General features: G+C 39.9%; 2 protein-coding genes across 3 annotated transcripts; one reads left to right on the forward strand and one right to left on the reverse strand.

The window, feature by feature from the left end:
* The first annotated feature begins 11 nt into the window (after positions 1-11).
* VPS29 (VPS29 retromer complex component) lies at positions 12-8,253 on the forward strand. Of its 2 annotated transcripts, XM_037511185.2 has the most exons (5): positions 12-100; positions 2,538-2,549; positions 4,773-4,964; positions 7,295-7,530; positions 7,756-8,253. In XM_037511185.2, exons 1-5 carry the CDS (start codon positions 98-100, stop codon positions 7,871-7,873), a joined length of 561 nt encoding a protein of 186 aa, XP_037367082.1. In that variant the 5' UTR covers positions 12-97; the 3' UTR covers positions 7,874-8,253. The 2 variants fall into 2 exon arrangements, with proteins under 2 accessions (XP_037367082.1, XP_037367083.1); XM_037511186.2 differs by lacking the exon at positions 2,538-2,549 and having other exon boundaries at positions 13-100.
* FAM216A (family with sequence similarity 216 member A) lies at positions 7,890-21,038 on the reverse strand. The gene is made up of 7 exons (XM_037511187.2): positions 20,950-21,038; positions 19,603-19,643; positions 12,934-13,055; positions 11,446-11,575; positions 11,191-11,371; positions 10,566-10,648; positions 7,890-9,218 (listed from the first exon to the last, which is right to left on the reverse strand). The coding sequence occupies exons 1-7, from the start codon at positions 21,036-21,038 to the stop codon at positions 9,100-9,102; spliced, it is 765 nt and encodes a 254-aa protein (XP_037367084.1). The 3' UTR covers positions 7,890-9,099.
* Between the last annotated feature and the right edge of the window lie 269 nt (positions 21,039-21,307).

Here is a 21,307-nt window from a genome sequence, read left to right on the forward strand (position 1 = left end):
GTCTCTCATTGGCTGTGAGCGAGGTGGGCGGGTCGCTGAGAAGCCTGAGGAAGAGGGCGGCGGCGGTTGTGGTGACTGAGCGGAGCCCAGTGACAGGATGGTGAGGATGGCAGCTGCGGCGACCGGGCCTGCTTCTCGGCCCGGGTGCTGCGTCGCTGGGAGCCGCTGGGAGTCCCGGGGCGAGGGTTGGGGCGATCCCGGGGGCCTCGGCGGGCGCGGCCCCGACCGGGGCCTGGGGAGGCCCAGGGGGCGGGCGAGGGAGAAAAAGGAGCCGCCACCTCAGGGTGCGGCCGGCCGGGGCCTCGCACTCGCCCCAAGGGCCAGAGGACGCCTGAGGGGCCCAAAGGCCCCTCAGCTGCTGCTTCTGTCACGAGGCCGGCACGCTGTAGCCCGGGGAAGGCCTTTGGGCTTGTGCCTCGAGCGTCCCCGAGGGAGGTCCCCGGCGTTTCCAGACGTTTCCTTACTCCTTTCCTGCAAAGAACACCTCCCGCTGTGGCAGCGTCCGCGTTCCACCCCCAAGTGGCGAAAGCTGCCTTCTGGGATGCAAAACGGGAAGTGGCGAGCTGAACCCCTGCCCGTTTTAGTTTGCCATCTAGGAAAAGAGGGTGAAAACTGTTCCCTTCGCCCCTGAAAGAACGTGCAGTTGCCACTGCAGTGGAGTGGTCAGCTTTCCAGGCACTGGGTTTGGTTCTCAGAATTGTTAGAACTGCTTGATTCCTCAGGGTGCCTGTGGACTTGAAATTGTTTGGGAAATGTGATTATATACGTTTTCCCCTAATAAAGGGTAGTTTTGGTGCTAAGGGGTATTTTGGGGTGCTTTACCTCACTGGTTCATCAGAACGCCCCAGACTTGCCCAACCAGCTTCCAGGCCAACCCATCACCCTCAAAAGGTGGCCACCCTTAAGAGCGTCTATATAAAAACTCGGGAGCTGCCACTCGTGTCTGCATTTAGATTTTCAAAGGTACCCTAAAAAACTAGGAAATGCAAAAGGACCTCTCATTATTTTGGTATTTGTGTTGATATGGTTAACTGGGTAAAGAGATTCCTTTCTCTGATGGGCCTCCATTGCATTTTTAAGATGATCATGGTTCTGTGACAAGTAGAGCCTTTGGGGTGGCTGATAGAGGTGACAGCCAAAGATGTGCATGCTTCTTTAGTTTATGTGTGGGAACGTCTTTCATCCCACTTTTAACTTTTGCTTCTAAGCAGACTCCAGTTTAGGGTAATTCAGTTTACAGTAATTTTGAGGCAGTTATCCCTGAAAAAAGAACTTAAGTAACATGATTCCGTATTCATGTTTCTGAAGTTTTCTGAGACGTGAACAGTTTTTTAGGGCAGTTGTACCAAAACACCGCTTTTCACACGAAAAGGAAGCAACTGGACAAAATTTAGCATTAACTGACTTTTATGATTCATAGCATTCGCTATAACAAAGGAAACTAGAAATGTTCACACTCAGTAGTGTCCAGAGTATATGGAAAGCCACGCATGTGGGGAAAGTTCAATTTTAGCTGGAGGAATGTGTTGGTTTTTCTAATGATCTTTTGCTGGAGACTTCATCATTTGATAATGTATTCAAAGTGCTGTGTTAGGTCTTCTATACACAATAATGACCTAGCTGCAGCATAAATTTCCATCTACAAACATTCCTCAACCTATGTGACTTGAATTACGATTTTCTGATTTTCTGTTGGTGATAATCAGATAAGCATTCATTAGAATCCATGCTTCGGATTTAGAATTTTGATCTTTACCCAGCTAGTGATATAAAGATATGTTAATCTCTCAGCTTACATATTATGAGGGTAAACAACCAATACTCTACAGCATACTTCCTTGGATATTGTGTTTTGTGTTTTCACATCAAGCTTACAGCTATAGGGTAATGAAAGTATTCTGAGCATGTTTTAGGTAGACTAGGTTAGGCTATGATGTTCCATAGTTGGGTGCTTTAAGTGCATTTTTAACGTATGATGGGTTTATCAGGACAAAATCCCCATTGTAAGTTGAGAGAGTGCTGGACTAGAATCGTGAACATGAAAGAATTACAGTCACTATACTTGAAGAATAATTAGAGCTTAAGAATCCAGAAAATGTTAGCTTTTGCTTAAGCTTACTAATGTATTTTCCAAATTGTATAAAATTCTAAAAACAACTGGGAGCAAAAGGAATGAGAATCAAAAAAAAAAAAAAAAGGAATGGGAATCAATATGGAGAACAAGATTAGGAAAAGCTCAGAAAAAAAAAATGACAAGCCAAAAATTTCTTTTGAAATGTATGTGTGTTTGTGTGTGCTTGCGTGACATGTTTTAAAATGTAGCAAATACTTCTTTTGGTATTGTTTTGAACAAAGCTGATTTTTAACATTTTCTTTCATAACACTCAGAAATCATTAACAATTGTTGGCATATTCATTTGATATGAGTTTTTGTTCTTTTTTGGTTTGTTTCTTTTCGTTGCTTTCTTTTAACATTGGTCATGTTCACCCTTTTTTTTCATTCCCCTGTCTGCAATCAACTTCTCCATCCCACTAAGGCTGGGCACAGAGTAAGTTTCTTCTCTTAGCTCTTACTAACCAGTGGTGGTTGGGTGGCTGATTCTGGGTTTTTCATCCTTTTAAGGTCTATCAAATAAGTAGCCAAATTCCTATGCTTTGATTGGGTTGGTTCTTTATTTGAATTTAACAAGACTACTATTTTCAGGATCTTTTGCTATCTTTAAAGATTATATCTAACCTGAACTGTCAAAGTATGGAATTTGGGCAAAGGCAGTCAAAGTATGACATTTGTCATGTGACACCATTTCCCCTTTAACTACATACCCAGCAGGAAACGAAAGGAAACCAGTAAGAATCCTAACTTATTTGAAATAATTTCTGTGTGGTCATTCATATATCATTAGATGGTGAATAGTCTGGGTATACTTGAGCATAATCAACAGTACCTTATAAAGTGAAGTCATCAATCATTATAAAGATTGTCTCTTACTAATGTTCTTTCTAGCACGTTCAGATTGAACAGCTCATTCATTATTTATCCAAACATTTTCAACCGTTATAGACATATATCCTTTTATGAGTTTTAAGGTTCTTCTTTTATTTTTTAATATAGAAATCTATTTTTTACCTTTTTCTCAAATGCCAGCTTCCCACATTAACTATGTACTTCAATCCATATCTGAAGGGATCCCCCTTTAAAGATGAAGATTGTTCTATCTCCAGGTACTTTTGTATTGATTACCAATGAGGGTGGAAACTTCATGTGGTTTTTAGTTTTACAGATGTTTTGTCCATTAAGATCTGGATTGAAATAATCTAAGTCATTGAGCAAATGCCAGCTGAAACTATTCTTTTATAAAGGAGAAACTTATTTAACAATTTCTTTTAAAGCTCATTTTGTAACCTTGTGTTACTCCAGCTACTCTATGCTCCAATAACAGTGCCTTTCCTTTGCAATCACTTTGATTTTTGTTGCAAATGAATCACGCTTTTTTTAGTAATCATTTTAATTTCACACATTTCATTTTTTTGATTAATTTCAGTTTACAAAGTCTGTGGTGGCAAAAGTATTTTCTGTTCTATCCTATTTTAGATATTTAATTGATTGGGGTTTTTTTTTATCATATTAAGGAATGGTCATGCCTTCTTTAAAAGGATGTACATTTATGGATGGAATGTTTTTATGGGAGAACATCCTGTCATAGCGTGAAAGTACTTATACTAACCAAGGTGAAAAGAATGATTCTGTTGTCCTTTGAAGGACAGATATTATTTTTGAATAACCTTTTGGACAATATGCTGTTAATTGACTGAATAAGGCTTATTAAAAATAAATAATGTTGATGTCAAATATTGAAATTTCAAAATTAAAAAACTGTACAGCACTGAGGGTTTTTTTTCAAGCACAAAATTTATTTTTGTCATCTGAGACTGCTGGAATTCTAAACCACCTCTGCTAAATTTGTCAGTTATTTAGCTGATCTCTGTTTCTCTCTCTCTCTCTTTTTAATGCTCTAAAGCACATGAAAGATTGTGAAAGTGTTATTTTAAGTTTGGGAACTATACTCAGAATACATATGTAATTTAATCTAGACACTAAGAATATGAGAGTGAGCATTTCTATAAAGAAGGACAATTAGCAAAGATGATAGTTGAAAAGTACAATTTTACCCTATCAAAGCTCTTTGAAACACAGGCTGTTTTTATAGCTCTATAATGTACAGCTAATAGTTTTAAGTAACAAATATTGTAAATTTTGGTTACTGTTCATCCCAAGCAATTGACAGTCCAGTAAATTATAGAATTTATTTTCTTTATTATTTTTAACAGCTCTATTAATGAAGCTGAAATCAACATGAGGTTTCATATTACAATTGCAGAAATATTAATTACCATATCAGAATTCAAAAATTCCCTAGGGCCATTTAATATATTTTTCAATTTGCAGGGTTTGTTTTTTTTTTTCCATTCAGTGTAATGTATAGGTCTTTAAATGAATCACTTTAGAAAGTTTGATTTTATTCTTGGTAAATAGATTATCTATATTGTGTATATATATCTGTTTATGACCAAAATAAAATGAGATTGATTTAGAACAGAGTACATTAATATATGTGTTTGTTTAAACCATCGTGATAGAAGTTGTAAGAATAATTTCTGCTCTTTGGGATTCTGAAATCTCTCATGAGTTTCATTTAAACGGGGAGTTATGGGAAGAAAATATCTTGTTTTGACACCATGTTTAACATTATACCTTGTCTCACCTTGGCAAGTTGGTGTTGGTATTAGGAGACCTGCACATCCCTCACCGGTGCAACAGTTTGCCGGCTAAATTCAAAAAACTGCTGGTGCCAGGAAAAATTCAGCATATTCTCTGCACTGGAAACCTTTGCACCAAAGAGAGTTATGACTATCTCAAGACTCTGGCTGGTGATGTTCATATTGTGAGAGGAGACTTTGATGAGGTGATGTATTTCTTTTTCCTTCCCATGTATTTCTGTCTTGATTCTTTTATATATTAAGTGTTATCCTTTAGACCAGAGCTTCTCTCTCTAAGGGTTTTTTTTTTAACTCTCTAGATACAAATTTGCTATACTACTACCCTTCCCTTACTATATTAAGAACATGACTAACAAAGTTGATACAGAGTTATCAACTTAACAGGTTTTTGTTGTTGTTGTTGTTGTTGTTGTGCTGTAATTTTGTTTATAAAGTTTTGGTATGAACTTCTCACTACCACCACCTTGACTGCTCTGTTCTAGCCACCTTATCACTGCTGTAGTCGAACTTCCTGATTCTGTCCTTCCTTTCTCCCTCCAGTTTGTTTTCCTAAGTAGCAACCAGAGTGATCCTTTTTAGGGGTCATAGTTTATATCTCTACTCTGCTAAAAACCCTTTCATGGTTTCCTATTACAAGGGTTAACTGTAAAAGGGCATCAAGAACTTGAGGAAGTGATGGAATTGTTTTTCACCTTGATTATGACAATGCTTACATAACTATGTTCATTTGTCAAAAACCCTTGATTGTATGTTAAAAAGGATAATTTTACTGTATATAAATTATACTTCAGGGGCCTCCCTGGTGGCACAAGGGGTTAAGATGCAACTTATGGAAGCTGTCCACAGCCACTGCAACATGAGTTCGATCCCTGGCCAGGGAGCTACCCACAGGGCGCAGCAGACCTCTCTTGTCTTGCCCGCTGTTCCCCTTAGCAGTATATTTCAGTAGATCTGCCTGTTCTGCTCCCCATACTGTCTCTGGTGAATCTTCTCTCCCCCCGCACCTCTGGCCTGTACCCCAGTTCTTGTATGCATAAATCTTTAAAAAAATTAGACCTCAATAAACCTGATTTTAAAGAAAAAATTAAGTTAGGCATTCTGGAGTGCCAGCTTTTCCTATTAATAATGAGATTTTAGGTGCATTACATCTTTGTTCTGGCCTATGTTAAAATAGATTGGAATAGATCATTTTTAAGATCCCTGTCATTGCCAACTTTATATGATTTAGTGTAATAAACTTGACTCCAATATGAAAAAGTATATTTTGCATTTTTGCCAAAATAATCTTTTCCGTAAATTATTTCACTGGTACTCTTTAATGAGGTCCCTTTATACCAAACTGAATGGGCACCACACGAGTGCTCTCTCCTCTCTCCCTCCCTGCCCCTCCCTCCCCCTCTCCCTCTCACAGTAGATTTAAAAAGGAATTTGGATAAGCTGGAAGGACATGAAGGTGAAGAATAGGGGAATGAGAAAGGAAGGGGCAAACTCTTTTGTCAATAATTAGAATATAGTTCTGGTTTGCTAAAAACATATTCAGAATTCTGTTTGTGTAATGACAGCTTCATTAGCAAGAATTGAAATTATCTGCTTCCATTTGCTAAATTCACAGACCTTGGAGTTATACTACTAGGGCTTGGTTCTTGCCTCAACCATTAGTAGATTATAACCTTGGGCAAGTTATTTTCTCAGTCTGTTTCCTCATCCATAAACTGAAGCTTATGGTAGAAATCTAACTGTTGGAATTATTTGTAAATATTAAGTAGGTTGAGATATATAAAGCCCTTAGAATAATGTTTGGTTTGTAGTAAGTGCTATGTAAATGTCAGCTCTCATTATTGCTCCAAGCTGTCTATATAATTCTCAAAGCCTGAGACATAATTTGAACACAACCTAGCTTATAGACCATATGCCTAGGATCCTTAGATAAAAGAAAATTATAAATTTGGGGGAATAGTTATCCCCTACAGCTTGCCTAAAAGTACACATATTCTGGGGGCCTCCCTGGTAGCACAAGGGATTAAGTCTCAGCACTGTGAAGCAGTCCACAGCCACTGCAGCACAAGTTTGATCCCCAGCTAGGGAGCTGACCCACATGGCGCAGCAGACCTCTCCTGTCTCTCCCACTGCTCTCCTTGGCAGTATATTTCAGTTAATCCTCCTGCTCTGCTCCCCACTTTTGTCTCTGATGAATTTCTCACTCCCCGCACCTCTGGCCTGCACCCAGGCTCTTGTATGCATAACACACAAATCTTTAAAAAATAATAATTCTTTTTAAAAAAGAACCCATATTCTATAGAAATAAACATAGTAAAGAAATTACATGATACATTTCAATTTATCTAGAATAAATTGTATTTTGAGCATTGCCGCAGTGATTGAGGAGAAATTAAATGTCTTGTAAATGTATTGGTTTGGGGCACTGTATCAAAATGTCCATATGAGACTGAATATTTAAGCAGGTGGTTTTTAGGCATCAGTATCTCTAAAATATAATTTTGTCTGTTTATTTTAGAATCTGAATTATCCGGAACAGAAAGTTGTGACTGTTGGGCAATTCAAAATCGGTTTGATCCATGGACATCAAGTCATTCCCTGGGGAGATATGGCCAGCTTGGCTCTGTTGCAGAGGCAGTTTGATGTGGACATTCTTATCTCGGGACACACACACAAATTTGAAGCATTTGAACATGAAAATAAATTTTACATTAACCCAGGTTCTGCCACTGGAGCATATAATGCCTTGGAAACGTGAGTGTGTAATTTGGGAACACGGAGGCTTTATTAAAGTTAATAATTGCATGCATGACATTTTATAAGTGCATTCAATCACTAAAGTAATTCTAGCCTTTTTGGGGCAGTCTTCTGTTTGTTCTTTTTAATAATACCAACCAGATATCTATTTGAATTTAAATTGAAATTTTATAGTGCCACCTTCTAGCACAAAATACTGACATTGTTTATATTTTCTTCCAGAAACATTATTCCTTCATTTGTGTTGATGGATATCCAGGCTTCTACAGTTGTCACTTATGTGTATCAACTAATTGGAGATGACGTGAAAGTAGAACGAATTGAATACAAAAAATCTTAAAACCAGGCCTGTCCTGATGATTTTTGTTGTTTTTTTTTTTTTTTTTCATTCCCCTGTTCAAATCAAGTAATTAAACATTTAAGAGCCACAAAATTGTATCACTTTTATAATATTTTGCAGTAAAATATATCATCTTCTGTTAATACAGTGCTCTAAGCTTCTTGTAAACTATAAGAATATATTTAGTTTATGTATATGATTTCTATGAAAAGATGTCCACCACACAGTAATGGTCACGTGTTATGAAAAATTTATCCTTGTAAATATCTTCAAAGTTGATACTTGGGACTTTATTACAAAAGTAGTGCATGGGGAGAAAGATTCTAGACCTTCTTGTATACATTTTTCTCTTCTCCAATAATAAAGTTACCTTTCATTTATACTTTCTTGATAAACTTTTTTTACAAACCATAAAAGTAAGAAACCAAGTGAAACTGGACACATATTAAGGGGATGAGGTAGATGAGGTGAGCTTTCAAAGCTCTCATTACTTAACAGCATTCTGAGTCATAATGTTGTACTCATTTTTTAGATAATACTCTGTATAGACATGTTAAATCAGTAATGACTCTTCAGGCTGTTGTGTTAAATCGCCCATTCCTATTTTTCAAGTTGAACAAAAAATGTTTTTAAAACACTGATGTATTTAGAAGGGAAACACACTAAAGTGAATATATAAAGAATCCTCTCAGTACAAAAATTCCCAACTCAATCTAATTTGAGTGTCTTAAGTGTTTGTGTGGAAATTTTCATAAAACAAGGCAAATTGGTATTTCTACTTTTAAGCTCTGTTCAAGCAGCGAGCACCTACTTTGCAAGCCTGAGTGTTAGCTCTACCAAATGCTATTCAGTATCCGAATATTTCAGTTTTCTTCAGCCCTACCAAGGAAATACTTGTAGGATATTCTAATATTGCTGTTCTGGGACTTACTGTAAACAGGAAAGAATTATATGATGTATTTGTCAGACTTAAAAATAATTCAATTTTAAGTGACAAAAATTTTAATTGTATCTACTAGAAATAAAACACACAAATTTTATTACACAAATATGGTACATCAAACCTACTACATCAAACCTACTACACTATTGTAAAAGTTTCTGAACAAACCAAAATTACTTAGCGACTTAATGAAAACAATACTATCCTAAATGTGGAGAGAGGATACAATTCACAGCCCCTTCCCCCCACCTTTGGCACATCATTAATACACAAAATAAGACTGTCAAGTTAACATTAGATGTTCTCCATTTTCTTCAATTGACATTGATTGCATAGACTTATTTAGTAAATTGTCCTCCTTTTTTTCTTCATTCATGTATGGCTCAGAATCATTTGTAGAAACTAAAGGAAAAATAAGAATTTATTAAGGACTGTTTTTAAAAGTTGTATTTCGGGGCCTCCCCGGTGGCGCAGCGGTTGAGCGCTGGGTTGCGAGGCTGCCCGCTGCCTCTGCGGCGCCGGTTCGATCCCCGGCTGCTCCCCGCCACCGGAGGAGGGTCCCACATGGCGCGCAGACCTTTCCTGCCGCCCACTGCTCCCCTCAGCAGTGTACTTCAGTCCTTCTGCCTGCTCTGCTCCCCGCTCTGGCTCTGGTGAATTCTCTCACCCTCCCACGCTTCTGACTGTACCCAGTGCATGTACAAACAAAAAACAAACGAACAAACAAATAAATAAATAAAATAAAACATGCCTCTATTAAAAAAAAAAAAAAAAGAAAAAAAAAAAAAAGTTGTATTTCATCCTGAAAATTGAGGTTTGTATGTTGGAACCTTCAAAATGACCTACCTCATTAATAAGCCTTTAGCAAAAACAAAGCATATTATTGCCTGCAATTTCCAAAACTTACTCAACTCTCCCTCCTCCCTATCTCTTTTTAAACAATATAGAACTGAGTACTATATTCTAAGCAAGTAACTGTATGGTAAATTATATTTTACCTTTGCATTCCAAAATATTTTGGTTAGGGGGACGTTAGTGGTCAGTTACAGTTTCAGCATTCCCCACTTGCCTTTAGTTCCTTCTCATGTTTCTTTCCTCCTGGGGACTGCAGGGACTTCCGCCTACATGTGCTTTTCTCCAGCTTTGTGGAATCGGACTTATCTTCTCCCCTATCATGGCCCTCATTTCTTTGATAGGCACAATGCAGTATTTACAGCAGAGCTGAGTGGTGCTGTCACAGCAATGGGATGTGGCTTCAGAAGGCCTAACTGCCCTACTCACTAGGAAATCGTTTCACTTCCACTTAATCTTTATTGCTTTTGTCAGTTCTGAGAAATAATTCTGAGCATTTAGTCTCTTTCTCTTGCCTTTTTTATTTTGTGAAATTCTACACTTATAAAAACATCCTTTATGCTGATCCCAAGATTGAATTTTCTGAGTTACTCTAAAATTTTGCTATCACCCAGTTTGCTTGAAAAGTCACTTTTGTGGCTCTGGATTCATTGTTGAGTTTCTGACCTTCCTTTTATAAGTATCTTTATTCAGAATTAGGAATACCTTGAATCTTACTCCTCTGAGTAGTGTGTTCTTCTACATGAAAGCAGAAACTATATTTCATGTTTAGTTTTATTTGGAACAATAAAGGCAAATCACAAACTAATGTCATGTAATGAAAATGAAACTGGTTGGCTTAATATTTTTTAAGCCTAAGATCTTTAAAAATGCACATGTAAAAAATTCCACTTTTACCTGATTGCATGAACATTCTGTCTGGTTTTCTAAAAATCTTCAGTGACTTACATCTTGTCTTAGATGCATGTCCAGTTTTTAAACTATAAAAAAAAAAAAAGACGTATCTTAATTGGAGTTAGCAAAGTGAGCAGCTGCCTAATGAATGTGGAAGACCGTACAAATTCTTTTTACTAAGCTGCCATCAAAAGAGACCCTTTCAGCCCCTGAATTCTCTTGTGACTTATTAACCCTGAAATGCAAAATGTAGTGCAGGTTGAACAACCAGCCTTCTTAGTCTTTTTTTTCCTTTTTCCTTTTTTGTTTTACAGCATTCCCTTGTGTAGAAGCAAATACATGCTTCTTCCTTTTAGAAATGTTTATATTTTGAATTTGGGAAAAGGTAGTCTTTCGTATTTCTAGTTGATGGAAAAATTTTAACAATTTTACAAAATATGTTCTAAAAGATGTGGCATATCCCAGTCAGTTCAGTAAAGAGACTATAACATTCTTTGGTACTTTTTGGCCAACCTATTCTGAATTTAACAAAGTGAATATATTAGGGAAAGCAAGCATTAGTATCACTTAGCTACCTTGCAAATTAAATTGGGGTATATTGCCTCCTTTTAAACAATAAGAAACAGACCTTTCTTTGTTTCTCACTGGACTCCAAAGGGAATGTTGTCTGATCATTTCAGGTGCTGATGCAGCTGCCATGTTAGAAGGCTCAGAGTCCTCTCTCTCCAGTTGATGTCGCCATGTAGTACAGGGATAATGCTGCTTCTGTGAGTAACGAGAGCTGAGATGGCTCCTGTGAGTGAGGACACCTGTCATACAAATCACCTCTGTTAGAAGACTCTCTTGTGAGAACTAGTGAGAATCTAACTGCAGGTGCACCTGCCTGGCTTTTGTGAGCTGTGCTGGATCACGTGCATGTACTGTCTCTTCATTAACATCCTCAGATAGTTCGCATTATAGATCTTAGCAAAGCTGCACAGATAATGCTTCTGGCCTGTGGTGAGGTCTGGATGCTAAAAGACAGAGCAAGATTTATAGGCTGCACTGCAGAAGAGACTGGCAGTATTCCTTATCTGAAAGGACGAGCGTTCAGGGGGGTTGTACCATCTGTATATTTTACTTACGCAAATTCAACTCTATTAATATGGCCAAAAAGAAAGAAATGGCCATTTAAACAGTGCAGGTAACTGACTGCATGTCATTGTCACCCCAGTGATTCACATACTCGATGAAGGTTGAGAACCCCTGCCCTAGATTAAGGAATGAGTGACTCTGCTATTCTGTCAGCAAGTCTTAGTTCCCCATATGCCACTCAGGCAGTATTTTGCCTTCTGAATATGACTTTCGAGGCATAACATGGTACCTAAAAGCACCCAAATATGCTTAGTGTTAAAAAAAAAAAAAAGTCTTCTAGCACCAGTAAAGTAACTGTCTATGTTGGACAGACTGAAGGATAGTCTGTTGGTCGCTGATACAATTTTAACTAATGTTTTTACTACTTGCTGGCTTTAAATTTAAAAGTTAATGCTCACCTATGATGCAAGACTCCACTATATATGCATATGTATACACACACAGGACTTAACTAAATAGATAGTAAGTACAGAGAAAATTCAATGTTGATTAGAAAAATTAACTAGAATGTGGACCTCTCTGGTGGCCTAAGGGTTAAATCTCAGTACTATCACCACTATGGCCTGAGTTCCATCCCCAGCCAGGGAGCTGGCCCACACATGGCACAACAGACCTCTCCTGTCTCTCTTGGTGCTCCCCTCAGCAGTGTATTTCAGTAAATCCATCTGTCCTGCTCCCTACTCTGTCTCTGGTGAATCCTCTCACCCCTGCATCTCTGGCCTACACCCCAGTTTTTCTATGCGAAAAAGAAAAGAAAAATTTACCAGATTGCACAAATCTTTAGTAACCTTAATTTGCTTTGTACTAGAGAGGATACTTCTGGCAGCTATAATCTTTAATAGGTAATGCAGGTCAACAGTTGTAAAATCTACTTGCTTCTACTTTTGTAATCCTTGTGTAAAATGTTTGGGCTGGGCTTCCATGTCTAGAATGGAACTCTTCTCAAACATTTTGTGCTTAGGGTATTGAGATTCCTAGTAAAGATACATTAAATTTGAAGTACCATGCAAGACCCTGAGAGACCTTATGTTAGAGGACTCTATAGTAATACCCTTACATTCATTCATGTGTTTACCCAGTAGTTATTTATGGACTCCTAGACAACTGCTAGTGTACCTTGTCTTCTGCAGTGCCTTATCCTGATTTAAATTCATACTTGAATGAATTTCAAGAAAAAAATTCATACTTGAATGCAAAGATGGTATTTAAATAAAGTATTGGCAGTTGATTACCATACCTCTAGAAAGGACATGTCCGTCATTGATTTAGGGATGTGAATTGTTTGAATTTGAGAAGTTTTCCATAACTCTTGCAACTTGGCAATATGAAAGTTCACTTTGTGTTCATCTTTGATTCTATCTGTAGGCAAGGACATTATGATGTGAATGTCATGAGGAAAGATCAGCTGACTAATTATTAAGATCTATGTTCTTAGATGTAAGTAATTATCCTGGATTAGTAGGCGTTAAACTGTATGATAGGTCATTTGATTTTAGATTATAAAAATTTAAGATATCCATATTTACTCTCTATATATCTATCGTTACATATGGACTACATTATTTTTAACTCAATTGAGATGCAAACTTTTTTTCTGAGATGCAAACTGTTGACAGTAACTTACTATTTTAGTTTATTGTATGTCAGACCCTACTAAACAAGAATATACATGCAGATTTATACTTTGAGGATTTATAGTAATTTTTTTCTATTACTATTAAATTCTATTCTGATTTAGACTCAAGAAAAACACAAAATTTATCCCTTTAAGAGTCAATGTAGGGCCTCCCCGGTGGCGCAGCGGTTGGGCGCTGGGTTGCGAAGCTGCCTGCAGCCTCTGCAGCCGGTTCGATCCCCGGCTGCTCCCCGGCCACCAGAGGAGGGTCCCACATGGCGCGCAGACCTCTCCTGCCGCCCGCTGCTCCCCTCAGCAGTGTACTTCGGTCCTTCTGCCTGCTCTGCTCCCCGCTCTGGCTCTGGTGAATTCTCTCACCCTCCCACGCTTCTGACTGTACCCAGTGCATGTATCAAACAAAACAAACAATAAATAGATGGATAAATAAGACATGCCTCTAGAAAATTTAAAAAAAAAAAAAAAATAAAAAAATAAAAAAAAAAAAAAAAAAGAGTCAATGTAAGAGGGAGGGACTTTGCAGAAATTTATTAAAATATATTTTACATAATTTCAGTTTTAAATACTGTTGTGGGTAGATTAAAGGAATAACCTTATAATAAAAATCAAGGTTGAGGCATAGTCCCAGAAGAATGGAAACTAGTTTTCAGTTTTAGACATTGAGACCAGTTAACTTAATTTAGGATATAAACTTCATTAGCAGCTTGAGGAAAAACATCTGGCAAATTTTAATCAGGAAATGCTTCTTTGTGGCATTCTCTTCCTCTCCCCTTACCCCCCCCCAAAAAAAAAAAACCACTGATGTGCTTTCTACTGCTATAGTTTGCATTTTCTTGATTTTGATATAAATTGACAGTGGAAACTTGTGGTTCTTCAAAAAATGAAACACAGAATCTCCATATGATCCAGCAATTCTACTTCTGGGTATATACCTAAAAGAACTGATAGATGAATGGATAAACAAAATACAGTATATACATACAATTGTGGGCCTAAACTGATGTATAAATTAAAAATATGCAGATTATGTCTGCTGAGCGAGGAGGTGTGAGCCACCCATTGGGGTTGGCAGGTGGCGCCCTCATTATCCGATGTAGCCTCACAAAGGAAACCAAATCACAAGATTATTTACAAATCCCAGAAACAGGAGGGGGCAGGTTTACAGCGAGTCAGTGGGAAGGCAGTCCTCCATCCCAGGTCACCAGGAAAGCAGGAGATAAGAGAGCAGGTATGAACCCTGTTCAATCATGGCTCATTGATCATGGAATTATCCGTGTGAACTCGGTAAGTTTTAATACACATATTAGGAAGATCTAGAGAAGTGGCTATAGATTTGTGGGTATGTATGTGTGTGCTCAAATGTAAATACGCTCATACATTTCATTTCCTGCTCTGTCCTCTGTGAGAAACCCAAAGCAGTAATTCATTACTAATGAGCACAAAAAAGATCCAGATCGGGCCTCCCTGGTGGCGCAGCGGTTGAGCTCTGGGTTGCGAAGCCTCTGCAGTGCTGGTTCGATCCCCGGCTGCTCCCCCCAGCCACTGGAGGAGGGTCCCACATGGAGCCAGACCTCTCCTGCCGCCCGCTGCTCCACTCAGCAGTGTACTTCGGTTCTTCTGCCTGCTCTGCTCCCCGCTCTGGCTCTGGTGAATTCTCTCACCCTCCTGCGCTTCTGACTGTACCCAGTGCTTGTATAAATAAATAAATAAATCTTTAAAAAAAAAAAAAAAAAAAAAAGATCCAGATCTTGGCTTTTAAGTACTATACTATTCTCCACTTAAAAAAAAAAAAAAAAAAAAAAAAAAAGAAAGAAAAGGTAAAACAACTTTAGTGGCGTAAACCAATGCCCACTTTTTATCTCATTGTTCTATGAGACAGCTGGCTTCTCTGCTTAGAATCTCACAAAGCCAAAATCAAGGTGTTGGTTTGCCTAGCCTCTTTTCTGGAGATTGTGGAGGAGAAGCTGATTCCTGGCTCATTCATGTTGGCAGAGTTTAATTCCTTGCAGATACAGCAATGTAGTCACAGCTTCCTATAGCTCTTCATCTTCTCCAAGTCAATAATGAGGTATTAAGGTCTATTCACAGTTCACATTTGTTAATTTCCTTATTGTCTGTATCTTTCTAGCTTTAGCCAGAGAAAATGCTTTAAGTGTTCATGTGATCAGGTTGGCTCACCCAGAAAAGTCAATATACTATCTCTATTTTAAGGGCCATAATGTAATACCTGCCAAGGCCCTTTTGCCATACAACAAAACATATTTGCAGGTTCCAATGATAAAGGTGCAGATATCTTTGGGGACCATGCTACTTACCACAGGCTACTTGGAGAAAGTCACCTCCAAGGCTAAGGACAGGGATAGTACAACGATTTGTACCAAGACACTGGCTGGGCTCTTTGAGGAGTGGAAACACCATGACTGAGGTTGATATCAATCCAAAGGCCTTCCCCTCTCAGATGGACACCTCACAAAGAAACTAATGGACCTTGTTCAGCAACCATGTTAACTCTAAGCAGCTTCAGAAAGGAACCAGTGAGGCCACCCAAACTCTCATGAGACATCTGAGTTCATTATGATGGCTGCAGACGCTGCTGAGCCCCTAGAGATCCTCCTGCCCTCCCACTGCTGGGGGAAGACAAGGAAGTGCCCTACATGTTTGTGTGCTCCAAGGAGGCCTGGAGCAAGCCTGTTGTGTCGCATTCAAAGGAGGCTCACAGCTGAAGCAGATGATCCAATCCTTTCAGCAGTCCACTGAAAGGCATCCTCTAAACGGAGGGCCTCTGCCCTGCTCCTCTGACTCCTCGTCCTGAGGTTGTGTCTCATTGTCTCTGTTAGCATGGACTATTTTCAGCTACTTACATTTTTACAGCAGTGAACCTGGTATTTGCATATTTTATATTGTGTTTGTCTTGTTTTCAGACTTCTCTCCCACACCTCTCTGCCCTCTCTACCATACTATCTTCCCTTTTGAAAAGTGAACCAATGCCCAGAACAGGTGGAAACAGAGTGGTAACACCATTTAAAGCAGAAAGTGCCAGGAGCAAGCTCTGGTTCTAGCTTTCAGGCCCGAACTTCCCACTGTGTGTGTGCAGGGCATGGAAGTGAACACCACCCATTGCATCCCTTGTGCCTGGCAGACAGAATCATCTCCTACGTATCTATACAACTGAGGGAGTTGCATGTCATGGGGAAGGCTACTGGGTGTATGTCCAAGTGTCACTAATGTCCCCCTACTTTTTACTGTTAGTAATGTGATATTCTGTTTGGGGGAGGGGTAACAATACCAAAGAGATTGCCCAAAGGTGACCTGGGCAAATGGGCCATGGGGCAGTTTATCTACATCTTGAAAGAATCTGGAGTCGCAAAGGTCAGTTGGTGCTGGAATGAAGGATTCTGGGAAAATCATGGAGAACTGACTGGATGCTACAGTAGAGATGATGGAACCCAAGGAAATAGCCTCTCTTTGGTGAAGGGAGGTTTCCTCAGTGGTACTAGCTCTAAGAGCCCTTATTCTGCTTCCTGTCATGTGGGTTAGATGTATGACTTCTCTATCACATCAGAAGAACAGAGCTAACGTGTCTTATGAGAGTCCTAGTAAATATATTCATACCCCAATAAACAACAGTTTGTAGCAAAAGGTAAGAGTGCTCAAGGGAAAATGGGGACAAATTAAAAGGGCACAGGAATCATCTCTAAAGGGTTTCCACTGACCAAATTTGTGATAATCTGAGTCTCAACGAAGTAATGGTATTCAAGGATTCGAGTGACTGAACAAAATAAGAATTCATGAGTTCACACTGATACAAATATGTAAGTAACTGGCAGAGAGAAGAATGCTCTTTATAATAGGAGGCCAACTTTGAGAATGCAAAATGAATGATGGAATTAGAAAAATCACTATTTCTAGCCATCATCGTAATAACTGATTTAGTTAAAAATGAAAGACAAACTAATGGATGAAAGTTTGAGGAGTAACAGGATATATACATAGTCTCATCTATTCCCATAATGTACATCTACAAACGCTAAAGCAGAAACTTTACAGCTGGCAGACATCACCGGAACTAAATGATCAAAATTAATATTGGAAGGGACTAATCCACAGCAGCTGTCTCCTTATAAGATGAACTAAGATGGATTTAGCACTTCTGTGGGATCCCTGCTCCAGTCGCAAAACCTGAATCTCATGAGGAAGAAACCTCAACCCCAAATGATTGGCCTCCGGTTTTCAAAAATGCCAATGTCATGAAATACAAAGACTCAGAAATGTTCCAGCTAAGGAAACTAAGAAACATGAGAACTGAATACCATGAACAAGCTTGAATTTATTTTTTGTTTTGCTATAAAGGGTTTTTATTGGAACAACAGACAAGATCTCAATAAAATCTGTAGGTTATTCTTTCAAATTTCCTGATTTTGACATTTTGTGAGAAATGTAAATGTGGTTAAGATAATTTTTTAAAGCAAATACATAGTTGGAAGTATGTAGGAATAAATGGGCATCTTGTCTACAAGACATAATATAGACAGTGTTAACATTTGAAGGAATCACAATGAAATATGTACTATTCTCATTTTTCTGTTAAATCTGTAAATCAAAAAATTTTAAAGTTATTAATTTTGGGGGCGGGAGGGAGGGCAAAACAGGGAAGGGATGAACACAAGGGAATATGGTGATTGATGGTTCACAGGTGATACGGTGGCGAGAGGACTATGGGGACTACCACGATATAAGAAAAAAATTTTAATAAAGGAAGTTACTAATTTTGATGAACTGATAGTATATTATTATGGAAATCTAGCTTATTGTTAGGTGAATGGTAAGTCAGTTGTTGAAAATGATTTTTACTCATTGTCTTGGAGGCTTCAAATTTTATTTGTGGTAAATTAGATTCAAAATAATACCTAGATACTCTGTCAGGAGTTGACTCTAGTGTTTGTATTAAAAAACAAAATGAGACCTTACTGGCCCGATGCCCCTCTTTCACCCCCATTATCAACAGCCATACACATTCACTACAGATTTGTAAAGTACAGTAACTGTAAAAAAAAATTTTTAATTGAATCCTACCATCCAGTAGTAATTATTTTTAAACATTTTGACATATCACCTTTCAGAGTTTATACTAAGCGTATATGTATGCTGGTTTTGTATGGGTAGAGTCCTTTACATCTTTTCAATTTGATTTTGATAGTTTATAAATTTTGCTTTTATATAATTGAATCAGTCTACCTCATATACTGTTAATTGTTGGAATTTATTATTTCCCTCCATATCTACAAAGTATTAATTATAGTAATTTTGTTTTCTGTTTTCTTTCTACATTTAAAATTCAGTAAGAATTTTGGTGAGGAGGGCCTCCCCGGTGGCGCAGCGGTTGAGCGCTGGGTTGCGAAGCTGCCCGCAGTCTCTGCAGCGCCGGTTTGATCCCCGGCCACTGGGCGAGGTTCCCACATGGCGCGCAGACCTCTCCTGCCGCCCGCTGCTACCCTCAGCAGTGTACTTCGTCACTCTGCCTGTTCTACTCTCTGCTCTGGCTCTGGTGAATTCTCTCACCCTCCCGTGCCTCTGACTGTACCCAGTGCTTGTATAAATAAATAAATAAATAAATCTTTAAAAAAACCAAAAAAAAGAATTTTGGTGACGAATCTAAATGACCCCACAATGCAATATGCATTTTAAAATAACCCCATTATTGATATGTATATTTATACATGTATATACACAGAGATATGTGTGTTTCCTAGGTAACTGTAAGAAGTAGAAATTTTCCAAGAAAATTTCCAGATTTATATATCATTGAATTTGCTCCTCCCACCCCAAAAACTATTAGTGAGACACCCCTGGGAGGGGGGGTGTCTTATTCATTTAGTCCAGCAGTTCTACTCTTTATTTCAAGTGAGAGGAAAATATCAGCACTAAGAAATATTTTATGTTTTTTGAAGCTATTCAATTCAGAATTTTTTTTTCTTTCAATCTGTGTATAAACCCCAGACTGTGCTCTGTGCTTTTCAACCATCATCAGTTATAAACACAATTCTTTTCAGATCATTGCTATTCTGAAATACTCTTTAAAATACTAGACGTGAGACAAATTATCAGGAGAGAAAGAACCTGCTGGATTGTTCTTTGGAATTTTACAAGACTAAGTTCACCCAGGATGCTAATAAAGTCTATTTTTAAAACTCTATTGTGTAAGTAGTTGTAGCAAAATTGGCTTCTCTGAGCATGTCATTTATACATATTATCTGCCTTATAAGCTCTACTTACCAGTACCTTTATAATTCTGGTAATAAGAATGTCCAAGTAATCTGTTAAAAAAATACGTAAATAATATGTAACAGACAGTTTTATAAGCAGTAAAGAAGTATTTTAAATTTAAAAGGACAGAACTGCATATGCTTTTTACTTTTCATGTTTCCATGAGACAGAATATCGTGCAAATTTTCTTCATTCTGGTTATATGCTAATGACTCCAGACTTTTTCATGAAATTTTGTACCATACTAGCAAGTATTTTCTTTAAGTCATTTTTGGTCTTACTTTCATAGCCTCCTAATCAAATTTCCACTATCAACTTCATAAAGTAGTTTGGGCTCCCGTGCTGTCCATATTTTCTTGCGCTCTTCACTTTTAATAAAGTAATTTGGGCATGGGAAATACTATCTTGTTCTTTATCGGATATAAGTTAGGTGCTGGAACTGATAAGTCGGTCTGGAATGTTTCTAATTTTGTACGAGGCCGTTTTTTCTTTTCTCAAATTAAAATGAAACATCCTTCTCCCCTTTTCCTGCAGTTTATTCAAAGACCAAGAACTCAACCATCTCCAATCAAGATCCTGAGGATCTTGCTCTTTGTCAGCCATCAGGATGTAAAGAAACAAACACTCCATCCCATCTTAAGAAGTTTTCAATCCCCCAGGTAAAATTTATGAATAATAGTAACAGTAATAATAATAATAAAAGGTGGCCCTGGGTGCTGCAGGAGCCAGGATTGTGAGCTCAATCTGGAGAGGGAGCACCTCGCAGAACTCACTTTCAGGGAGTAGCTACAGCAAGGGCGCGGAGGTACGACTCCAGGACTTCAGAGTAAGGGTCTGAGCACCCAGGACGTAACGTAAAACCTGCTCCAAATGGAATGGGTTTGTGAAGGTGTTTGTGTGTGAAGAAGACGCCGCGATCAAGGCGTCTTAACATCCACAGTCATCCGTGTCAGGCGGTTCTGCCGCCCGCGGGCACAGAGGAGGCTGGACTCGCGCGCAGGGAGCCGACCGACGGCTGGGAAGGCCTGCGAGCAGCCGCGGCCCTCGGGCCTCCCTCGGCGCCCCGGGAGCGGCGCCCCTCGCCCGACCAGTCTCCGCAGCGGCTCGCGCAGCGCCCCCGCGGGGCACCTCGACGCAGCGCGCAGGCTACCGCCGCCGTCGCCGCGCTCGGTCCGTCGCGGCACCCCCGCCCCTCAGCCTCCCGCGGCCGCCGCACTTCCCCGCCCGCCACCGCACGGGCCTCCCCTCGTCTCACTTCAGGGCGGCGGGCGGCCGCGGCGCGACCAGCTCCCACCCGCCGGGGACCGCGCCCGGGGCCGGCCGCCCGACCCCTAGCCCCAGGGCCCGCCGCCTCACCCGCCGCCGCCCTCGCCCGCGGCCTGGGCGGCCGGCTCTGCGGAAGGGCGGCCCTCCGTCCAGTCGGGGCCCGGGCCCTGGCCGGGCATCGCCTCACAGGACGCCCGCCCGCCCGCGAGCTGAGCGGGCAGCAGCCGGCCGGCTCCCCGCGGGAGCGCGCGCGCGTCAGGCAGCGGGACCGCGGCCGCAGCGGCCGCCGCCGGGTTCCAGCCCCTCCGAGACGGCCCGGACACGGCCCGAACGGCTTCGGGAGAGCGGGGCGGGCAGAGCCGCGATCCCGGGGTTCGACTGGGGGCGGGGGCGCGAGCGCCCCGGCACGTTTGTCTTTTCGCGGAGGCGAGGCGTCGCGGGCGGGAAA

Source organism: Talpa occidentalis, unplaced genomic scaffold (genome assembly GCF_014898055.3).
Source record: "Talpa occidentalis isolate TD23 unplaced genomic scaffold, MPIMG_talOcc4v2.1 talOcc4.14, whole genome shotgun sequence".
Classification (NCBI taxonomy): domain Eukaryota; kingdom Metazoa; phylum Chordata; class Mammalia; order Eulipotyphla; family Talpidae; genus Talpa; species Talpa occidentalis.

What these genes read in the sequence shown, in the direction of transcription:
- VPS29 (XM_037511185.2), top strand. An exon ending in TGAGAGGAGACTTTGATGAG is followed by an intron (nt 4,965 to 7,294) that starts GTGATGTATTTC and finishes TGTTTATTTTAG; the next exon opens with AATCTGAATTATCCGGAACA. An exon ending in GCATATAATGCCTTGGAAAC is followed by an intron (nt 7,531 to 7,755) that starts GTGAGTGTGTAA and finishes ATTTTCTTCCAG; the next exon opens with AAACATTATTCCTTCATTTG.
- FAM216A (XM_037511187.2), bottom strand. Translation starts at nt 21,038, where the DNA reads ATGCCCGGCCAGGGCCCGGGCCCCGACTGGACGGAGGGCCGCCCTTCC. An exon ending in GCGGGCGAGGGCGGCGGCGG is followed by an intron (nt 19,644 to 20,949) that starts GTGAGGCGGCGG and finishes TTTTTTTAACAG; the next exon opens with ATTACTTGGACATTCTTATT. An exon ending in CCAGAATTATAAAGGTACTG is followed by an intron (nt 13,056 to 19,602) that starts GTAAGTAGAGCT and finishes CCTTGCCTACAG; the next exon opens with ATAGAATCAAAGATGAACAC.